The sequence below is a fragment of the Amblyraja radiata genome, chromosome 29 (assembly GCF_010909765.2).
Source record: "Amblyraja radiata isolate CabotCenter1 chromosome 29, sAmbRad1.1.pri, whole genome shotgun sequence".
Taxonomy (NCBI): Eukaryota; Metazoa; Chordata; class Chondrichthyes; order Rajiformes; family Rajidae; genus Amblyraja; species Amblyraja radiata.
The window spans coordinates 20,796,032-20,806,430 of record NC_045984.1 but is presented as its reverse complement, the minus strand read 5'-3'; the positions used below and the strand labels follow the sequence as shown (position 1 = coordinate 20,806,430).

General features: G+C 42.8%; 1 protein-coding gene across 1 annotated transcript; it reads left to right on the top strand.

Annotated features, from left to right (window-relative positions):
* The first annotated feature begins 1,317 nt into the window (after positions 1-1,317).
* Positions 1,318-2,425, top strand: LOC116989446 (actin-like). The gene has a single exon (XM_033046826.1). The coding sequence runs from the start codon at positions 1,331-1,333 to the stop codon at positions 2,423-2,425; it is 1,095 nt and encodes a 364-aa protein (XP_032902717.1). The 5' UTR covers positions 1,318-1,330.
* The last annotated feature ends 7,974 nt before the right edge of the window (positions 2,426-10,399 follow it).

The window sequence follows — 10,399 nt, the reverse complement described above, 5'->3', positions numbered from 1 at the left end:
GGAGGAGCAGAAATGTTATCCAGTTACAATTACAACTTCCTTTTTGAAAGGACTGAAAGTGAGTTCAGCTTGCATCACACACTCCACACTTTTGCCTTCAACTCAAGCTTCTCCTTACGCCAGATCTCCCAGGCAAGGATGCATTGGTCACTAACCCCCTTGAAATGCAACATGAATGAATCAGATGGTATGCAGAGCAGATCGAGCAGCTGGGAAAAAAGATGGGTTTTGGCAAGAGATTATATTATATTTCATGCAGTAATTCTCCTTCATGAAGCTCAACCACAGTCCCAAGATCAGAGCTAGGGAAGGACAATTTATTGGTGTCCACCGAGAAAATTATGCCATGAGTTTTGTGCTTCAAGTTCCTTTGCTACATCAAGATTTATGAAATGCCACATCTTTGCATCCACTTTTGGTAAACTGCAGCGGGAAATGGTAAATAATTGTCAATTAACAAGATTGGAAAATGATTGAATTTATAATTACTTTGCCCTATTCCAATTTAAACTTTTCATGAGGCTTCTAACTGTTTCAAATTATAACTTTCTGGGACACGTCCGTGTAGTTCATAAATTCCAATACAAATATAACCAATTTATGTCCTATCTATGTTTCTCATAATTAGATCTGCCCTTCAATCTCTGGTATTCCAACGAAAGCAATCCAGCGTTGTCCAACCGCTCCTTTTAGCTAATACCCTCTAATCCAGGCATAATTCTGGTAAACAGTAGCAAAATTGAGACACTAGAAACTCCAATGCTCGAATCTTCAGTAAAACAGAGTGCTGGAGGAAATCATGTGGTCAGGCAGCATCTTCGGAGGGAATGACCAAAATGGAATAAGCCACATCAGGACACAAAGCGTCGCCTGTCCGTCCATTCCCTCCGCAGATGCAGCATGATCCGTTGAGTTCCTCCAGCACTTTTGTGTTTTGCTTTCCCAACATCTGCATTCTCTTGTGTCTTCCTGAAAATTTAACTTGCAGCTTTATAAATAATGGCAACAAAATATTACCATAAGTGCCTGAGCGCAAGTTGCATCTCGGCGCCGTCATAATTGCTGTGTCTGTGATGTGCAAATATGCAGGTAGGATTTAAACACATTTCATCCCGTGTTTTATCAAATTGATAAGCAGGTTTACGTACAAGGAAGCCCCAGCCTTGTGTTTCTGTGTAGACTTTGAGAAATGTTGCAGAAGATTCAGCGGCCGCCGTCGGGAACCGCAGATAAAACGAAAACATCGCGTCCGCCCTCGTCGCCCGGCTCGGTGAGAGACGTCAAGTCCCGGGAGAAACCGGACGCCGGCTCGGTGCCCAAAATTGCAATAATGAAGACTGGAGCGTTGGTGGTGGACATGGGATCGGGCATCTGTAAGGTGGGCTACGCCGGCGACCCCATGCCGCGGTCAGTGGTTGGGTCGGTGGTTGGGTACCCGAGAGGGAAGAGCAAACGAAACAACATCACCGTGGGCAAGACGGTCTCAACCGAGCCAGATCTCCAATTGGTCCAACCAACCCGGCAAGGAATCATCGTGGACTGGACGGCGGCGGAAGATCTCCTCCGGCACGTGTTTTATGAGGATCTGAAGGTTTGTCCAGAGGAGCACGCCATCCTGATATCCGACCCACCTCTCAGTCCTACCACGAACAGGGAGAAGATAGCAGAACTTCTCTTCGAGCGTTTCAATGTCCCAGCCATGCACGTCTCTTACCAGTCGGTGTTGGCGGTGTACTCCTACGGGAAGACCTCGGGGCTCGTTGTGGACTCTGGAGACGGCGTGACACACGCTGTACCAGTTCACGACGGGTACAACATGCCAGATGCGATCAGTCGGATCGATCTGGGCGGCTACGATCTCACCACTTACCTGATAAAGTTGCTGGGGGAGGCGGGCAACGCGTTTCATGAGAAGGGCAGATACATTGTGGAGGACATCAAGCAAAAATGTTGCTACGTGGCTGTTGACCAGGAAAAGGAGACACACTTGGCTGACCAAGAGTACCTTGTGGACTATGAGCTCCCTGACGGCCACGTCATTACTATAGGCAAGGAGAGGATGAAATGTCCAGAGGCTCTCTTCAACCCATCAGTCATGGGATCAAACCAAGAAGGAATTCACCTCATGACCATCAACAGCTTGAAAAAAGTCCAGCCCCAGGTTCAGCAATTGATGTACGACAATGTTCTGTTGAGTGGAGGCTCAACCATGTTTGAAGGGTTTTATTCTCGGTTTTGTAGGGAGATTTTTGCTTTGGTTGCCAAAGACACAAAAACCAACATCCACGCTGTCCCAGAGAGGAAGTACGCCGTGTGGATTGGTGGCTCCATTTTAGCCTCTCTCCATGCTTTCCAATCTCTGTGGGTTCGCCAGGAAGATTATCAAGAACGGGGTCCATACATTGTGCATCGCAGGTGCTACTGACATTGGTATGCTCTGCTGTTGTGAGGTGAGATTTGAGAGAAGGTGACTGGCTCATTCACGGAAAAAGTACAAAACTGCAGTTAGATACAAAATGTCAGGAAAGGCAATAAATAGTATTACAATTGTTTTCATGGCGTTTTTAATTTCATCCACTCAATGAGGTACTTTTTTTCAATGGAAAGATACGGTGCATTTTAAAGTTCTCAGCATCAGTTCCAGAGACAAATGTCCAATGTCCTCAAAGGGGAAGAGGTAAATCAAAACTTATCTTCCATAAGATTAGGCCATATTAGGCCACTTGGAAGCCTAATAGAAGGGGCAGAAACTGATCCTGAGCCTGGCAGAGTTGGCTTTCATGCTTATGTATCTTCAATTGGGATTGAAAGATACATAACACAATACATACATACATACACAAAGACTCCCACGTGTCAGATGTGGATTAACCCCCAAAGGGCCACTCCCAATCTACTTTCCACAATTCCTGCCTAATACTGTTGCAGGCATCCTTCACCCAATTTAGCACTTTCATCTGAGGACCAGTCTTACCCTTCTCCATAACTATCTTAAAACTTACAGAATTGTTTTGATTTTATTGATTGAAATCTACAGCATGGAAACAGGCTCTTTGGCCCACCGAGTCCACACCAACCATCAATCACCCGTTTGCACTAGTTCTATGTTATCCCCAAGGGGTGGCACAGTGACGCAGTGGTAGAGTTGCTGCCTTACAGCGCCAGAGACCTGGGTTCATTCCTGACTACGGGTGCTTGGCTGTATGGAGTTGACCTGCATGGGTTTTCTCCGGGATCTCCGGTTTCCTCCTATACTCCAAAGACGTACAGTTCGCACTTGGCCACACTTTATTGGGCACACTTTATCGGGCCATTCGGCCCATCACGTCTACTTTGCCATTCATCCTGTCCTATCTCCTCTCTTCTAGCTTTCTTCCCACTCCCCACACCCTATAATCAATCTGAAAAACGGTCCCAGCCTAAAATATCACCTATCAATGTTTTCCAGAGATGCTGCCTGACCTGCTGAGTTACTCCACCACTTTGTGTCCTTTTGTGTAAACCAGCATTTGCAGTACCTTATTTCTGCACTGTGATCCCTCCATGCTTGCAAAATTCCAACCATCCCCTTCCTCTTCAAAATAGAGTAATGGAGTCATACAATATGGAAATAGAGCTCTGGATCCATTGAGTCATCCATCAGACACTTATTTACACCAGTCCAACATTTATTCCATTTCACAATCCCCATATTCCCATCAATTCTTTACAGATTCTACCTCGACCTAGACACAGGGGCTACTCTACTTCTTTGATAATGAGGTAAATTATTTGTGGTTAATTCGAAAAACGGATACTAATTTAAGATATCTTTTTGTTCTGTAAACCCATGCCCAATTTTCCAAAAACTGTATGTGTTAGTTGTTCCGATGGAATTGCCATTTCCTACCACTTGCCAAGGAAGATGGTTGGTACAGATATGATGGTTGTGTTCAAGAGGCCTTTAGATGGCCACATGGATGAAGTGAATGGAGTGATCTGGATCATGTGCAGGCAGATGAGGTTAGTTTATCTTGGTATTGTGTTTGGCATGGACATTGTGGACCGAAGTTCCTGTGTGGTACTTTTCTATGTTTTATGTACTAAATGATGATTAGTCTCACTGATATTGTCACCTTAAACTATTTAACGGGTAAAACCACTGCACATTATTTTGAGATTCATTACCCTTACCTATAAAAAAGACTTTCATTTATATCCCATTGCAAATACCTTAGCAGTACCTTATCCATTGTATGTGTTGGAATTATACATTTATCAAGCTAGCATGTGCAGTCTGAAGAAGGGTTTCGGCCCGAAACGTTGCCTATTATCCTTCGCTCCATAGATGCTGCTGCACCCGCTGAGTTTCTCCAGCATTTTTGTGTACCTGTGCTCAAAGAATTTAACAGGCCAAACAGCATCTATGAAGGCAAAAGGGCAGTGTGATCTTGCGCGCCAAGACCTTGGTTGCCATGGAGGATTTAAACATTCATTCATGTGACACTATTAGTGCACAATACTAACTGGTTTACTAATCTAAAGTAATTACTAATCCAAACTATTATTAATCCAAAGTAAGACAATAAAGCAGAGACACAAGGAACTGCAGATGCCGGAATCTTAAGTAAAACACAAAGTGCTGGTGGAATTCAGTGGGTCAGGCAGCATCCGTGGAGGGAATGGACAGATAACAATTTGGGTCAGGCCTCTTCTTCAAATTGCTTGCAAATTAGAATGGCATCAACTACCTTAGAGTTTTAAGCAGTGCTTTACGCTTGTCTCCAGTCAGAAACAAACAGTTGTCTTGACAAGTTGTGCAAATACCAACAAAAGACAAAAATCTGATTACTTTTAGGACACAATTTTCAGAGTTCAGAACCTATGGGTGATATCTGAAAGTTCACTGAAAATGTGGTCAGTGTCACTCTCATTTCAGAAGATCTTAATTAGAAAGAAAAAGTTTCAAATAACAACTATTACTTCTAAGAAAACTTAATCAGGAATAATCACAATTCCCCAAATATGACCGGAGCTTTGCAGGTCACTTTGGGGGAAATGGAAACGCATAGTTGCAGGAATGAATCTGATTATTTTCTGCAAACAGAAATGCAGCTGAAAACTGCTACAGATATACAGCTGCAGCAAGATTTGCATTACAAATTCTCACTTCAGTTTTCTGTACCAGCTCGTCAGAAAAAGTTCCCATTCATTTAATTATGTAGTTTGGCCAGATGGTGGCACTCTTACCTTCAAATCAGAGCACATGGTTTCAACTAGCCACCAAATTCCAAGAATACAGGGGGATTTCAAGAAACAACTTGGATTGTTTTCTCTGGAGTGTTGGAGGTTGAGGCGCATAGAATGATGAGAGTTATGAATAAAGCAAATAATCAGGGTCTTTCCCAGGGTGAAAATGTCAAAGGCTAGAGGGCATGGCTTTAAGGTGAGATGCCGAATGTTTAAAGGGAGTTTATGAAGAAAAGGTTTGTACACAGAGAATGGAGTATGGAACAAGATGTGGTGCAACAGCAGACAGAGAATAGAAAGTTATAGACCAAGTCCATGCAGTTTAAGTTGGCAACACTGGTTGGCACAGATATTGCGGGCCTGTTCCTGTTTCATGCTCTATGTTCAGGTCAAATACAGAAAGCAAAGGAAATACTACATAATTAAATACCTATTATATAACTCGAATGTTGTCATAATTCTGGTTTTAAATATTTCCTCCTGCTTCCACAAACATCACACTCTGTCAAGTCTCTGAACATTCTAGACAACAGATTCTCCTGACACTGTATTCCTTTGACAAGTAAGAATTTCATTGTTCCATTTCAGGACATATGACAATATGTCTCTTGACTCTTGACCATCACACACATTTCCTAACATGCGATGACCCAATCAATTTTTCAAGACAATGAGAATTAACATCACAGATACTGATCCTCTCCTACTATGAGTAGCACTCCCACTGATGTTACATTACATTAAACCATCAGACCTAAGTTCCCTTTCCGATTTAATTTTTAAAGGATGTGGCGGAGAAAAATAAACTGAAATCTAAACAGGCAAGTTTCCTTCTTAATATTGCTTCTATATCTGTAGATTTAGGTTCTGGAGGTTCTTGAAAATGTGTCTAATTCTTGAAACTCACAAAGCCACAGTTTATTTCCTTATTCCCTTTTGATTTCTTCATTTTACATTTTAATCTTTATGACTCAATATCCTTTGGTCTGTATCTTTTGACAGTTTGAACAGAAGGTTCGAGAAAACATTCACTAACTAAATATTGCTTAAATAACCAAGGATTACATTGTATGGCCAAAATCATTAAAAAAAACTAGCATTAGATTAAATCAAACCCTCCAGTCTACCAATCCATTTTAACAGGTATATCATCAATTGCTAGTGAAGGTCAGATATTACAAGTTTTGTTAAGGACATGCGCTACCATAGTTTACGCCTTTTATCCTACCCGTGACTTACAAACTAAACTTCGATAATCATGTTCTTAATCGTTCTTTAAAAGCTCTTTTCCATCTCTTGCAGCGGATCACAAGCATGGCTAATAACTCACTGCCATTCTAAGTCATGTGAAAAATGCACACGCCACTGCAAAGCTTTCTGTCTCCCGTTTTCTCAAAACCGTCCGCATTTCACAAATTGCTGATATTGTTAACAATCTAGACTCCCCAGTGATGCACTTGAGAATTTAGTTCCTTATTGGTTCTTTGTAGCATGGTGCATGTGAAGAAGCATGCCTTTGAAAGGCATGCGATAACAGCAATCTGTGGTATGCAGGAATGCTAACTTAGTTACGAGGCAATAGAGAGATAGTTGACAGAGAGAGCTTTCCACTAAAATTGGAATGATAAAAACTCATGCTCCTGTCTTCATAGCGGGATGGTGGTTGAGAGAATCAGCATCTTCATGTTCATGGGCATGCACATCTTTGATGATCTGTCCTGGGCCCAGCACAATGCTGTAATTACAAAGAAAGCTCACCAACGCCTCTACTTTCCTCAGAAATTTGAGAAAGTTCAGCATGTTGCCGAATACTCTATTGTACTTGTACAAGTATATGGTGAGTGCATCACAGCCTGGTTCAGTAATTTCACCACCCAGGAATTAAGGAGGTGTCAGAAAGTGGTGGACAATGCCCGGTCCACCACTAGTAATGATCCCCCCACCATGGAAGGGATCTACAGGAAGTGCTGCCTAAAAAAGGCAGCTGATATCATCAAGGAACCACACTACCCTGGCCATGCTCTCATCTCGTGACCATCACCATCAGGATGAAGGTACAGGAGCCTGGGAACCTTGCCCTTCAGGTTCAAGAATAGCTTCTTTCCATCAACCATCAGGCTCATGAACAACCCTGCACAGCCCTGATCACAGCCCTACCTCAGCACGGAATTAGCATGGACTATGCACGGAGAATATACTGCGTACTTTGGCTTGCACTATCACGGTCCGATTCACGTAGAATAACTGATCGTTTATTATATATTTGTTTGCAGTGTTATTCTCTTTAATAGCTGCTTGCAGTGCCAGAGACTCGGCTTTGATCCTGACTTTGGGTGCTATATGTGTGGAGTTTACATGTTCTACCTGCTGAAAGAGCTAATAGTCAAATCTAAAATGGAGTTGTTCTTCTACAAAAGCATGGTCTAGTAGAACAAAAGAATGGCTCGGTGCCAAGTCTGAATGACTTTGCAGATTATATGGAACACAATATGGAGGACAGGTTGTCTTTTTGATAAAGACATTAAGATGGGATCCTGCGTAATAACATGTGCTTCTTTCAAGGCCATAAAGAAGCCAAGATTGAAAAAAAATAGCTGACGCTCCAGAGATAAGTAATAACTTGTTATTGGATGAGCTTGATTTGGACCCAGCTTTTCCTATATTCTGAAAGGCGATAGAATCTTTCAGTCATGCCATAGTCAGACTTGGTAGTAGTGTTTTACTGATAAGAAAAATATATAAACTGTGCTAACTTTCCTTTGTTCTGTAAGTGAAGCCCGAGAAACACCGAGCAACGTTTGTGCTTGTTGTAGATCTTGCCACTCCCGTCTGACGAATCAATTAAAGATTGCCATGGTTTACCTTTAACAATTTTGCTGCTATCTGCTTTTTAAGAAACGACTTTGATATTTGGCTGTAGTCGATGATTATCTGAAGGGGAGAAAACTGAGCTCTAGTCGGACCCTTTGAGTCCGGCCTCCCGAAGAAGCTTCTGGGAAAAAACTAAGGTCCCTCAGTCTGAGGTTGATCTGGTTCCAGACAAGATCCTTAGGAGCAGACAGCGAAGGCGAGACCACTTGTGTAAACGATTGGCTTGTGTATTGGATTGGGTAAAGTAAAGGATTGGGCACGGCAGACTAAAAGGGTTTTGTCACAAGTAAACGCTCCATGTCTGATGAAATAGGATGTCATTGCTTGCAATCTATGAAAATTATTTGTTTATTCGTTGTTTTCTCTTAACTTTGTTTATTTTCTTCCTATTTCTTACCTTGTGAATTGAGTTCAAATAGAGACCTGAATTCCACGTTGGCCACGTGGCATCCAGGTAGATGTGTTAGATGAGATTGGAGATGCCTTTTCGTTGTCTCTGTACTGTACACTGACAATGACAATTAAAATTAAAATTGAATCTGAATCTTTATCTCAGAACAAAATCTGTTAATTTGATATTTTAAATTTGGGGAGATAGATTGGAACAATTGGGAATATTTTTTAATTGTTTTTTTAAAATAATGATCTATTTTTAAAGGAACTGCCTTGTAGGTAGTAAAGAGTAATCTCACATCCCCCACCACCCGTAGAATTCTGGATTAGTGGAGGAAATGAATAGGACAGTAAAGAGTATGGAAGTTAGTTATGGCCTACAGACCCACAGCAATGAATTAATTACATACTCACAGCAATTAAGCAGAACCTTGTCAGTCTTGCATTCACAGGGTTTGAAAATGCAGAAGCCACTGCCAGTTGAACACAGACACAGTCCATACTACTGGGAGACTACGTACTGATAATAATAATAATAATAATAATAATACATTTTATTTATGGGCGCCTTTCAAGAGTCTCAAGGACACCTTACAAAAATTGAGCAGGTAGAGGAAAAACATGTAAGGGGAATGAAATAAATAGTAGAGACATGACTAGTACACAAAGTAAAGACAGAATTCAATACAAAACACAGTATGAGGCAATTAATGCACAGATGAAAAGGGACGGGGACGTGGGGCTAAGGATAGGCAGAGGTGAAGAGATGGGTCTTGAGGCGGGACTGGAAGATGGTGAGGGACACGGAATTGTGGATCAGTTGGGGGAGGGAGTTCCAGAGCCTGGGAGCTGCCCTGGAGAAGGCTCTGTCCCCAAAACTGCGGTGGTTGGACTTGTGGATGGAGAGGAGACCGGCTGATGTGGATCTGAGGGACCGTGAGGGTTGGTAGGGGGAGAGGAGGTCAATGAGATATGGGGGGGCCAGATGGTGGAGGGCTTTGTAGGTGAGGATCAGGATTTTGTAGGTGATCCGGTGGGAGATGGGAAGCCAGTGAAGTTGTTTGAAGACTGAAGTGATGTGATGCCAGGATTTGGTATGGGTGATGAGACGGGCGGCTGCGTTCTGGACCAGTTGGAGTCGGTTGATGTAGGTGGAGCTGATGCCAAGGAGAAGTGAGTTGCAATAGTCCAGTCGGGAGGAGATGAAGGCATGGATGAGTCTTTCAGCAGCGGGCGGTGTGAGAGAGGGTCTGAGTTTGGCGATGTTGCGGAGATGAAAGAAGGAGGTTTTAATGACATGGCGGATGTGATTTTGCTGAGTGTGGCTGGAGCCTATGAGGAGGAATTCTGTCTTATCGCTGTTGAGTTTGAGGAAATTATGTTGCATCCAGGTTTTTATAGCTGACAAACATAGGTAGCGGGATCGGCCAAAATTGGGACTGTGTTGGAGGGGACTGTACCAGGTGCTACTACGACACCAACCGCCGTGAAGATTGAAGATTACCCCCGTTGGAGACATCCGATACTGTAAATGGAGGAGGACTGTAAATGGAGGAGAACCAAGAAAGGACAATGGGGCTATTGACTCTACTTTTTATCCTGAGGTTGGCCCAGATGGGCTGGAGTTGTGGAAACACCCCTGCACCAAGACGTCCTGAATAAGGCTGACAATTATCCTTATGTTGATAACACTGACCAAGATGGATCCATTACCACAGGTTCTTGAAGTAACCAGAAAAAGATGGCAGCTTATCCCGGAGCTACAGACCGAGCTGAAACAGGTGAGAAATGTGTTCACCAATGCCCAGTCTGAAAATGACCATCTCGCTTCCATCACACAGCAGCTGAAGGAGAGCAATCAGGTTGTGGAGTTGAAAAGCCTTGATTTTGGAGTGCAACTCAGTTA

What these genes read in the sequence shown, in the direction of transcription:
- LOC116989446 (XM_033046826.1), top strand. Translation starts at nt 1,331, where the DNA reads ATGAAGACTGGAGCGTTGGTGGTGGACATGGGATCGGGCATCTGTAAG.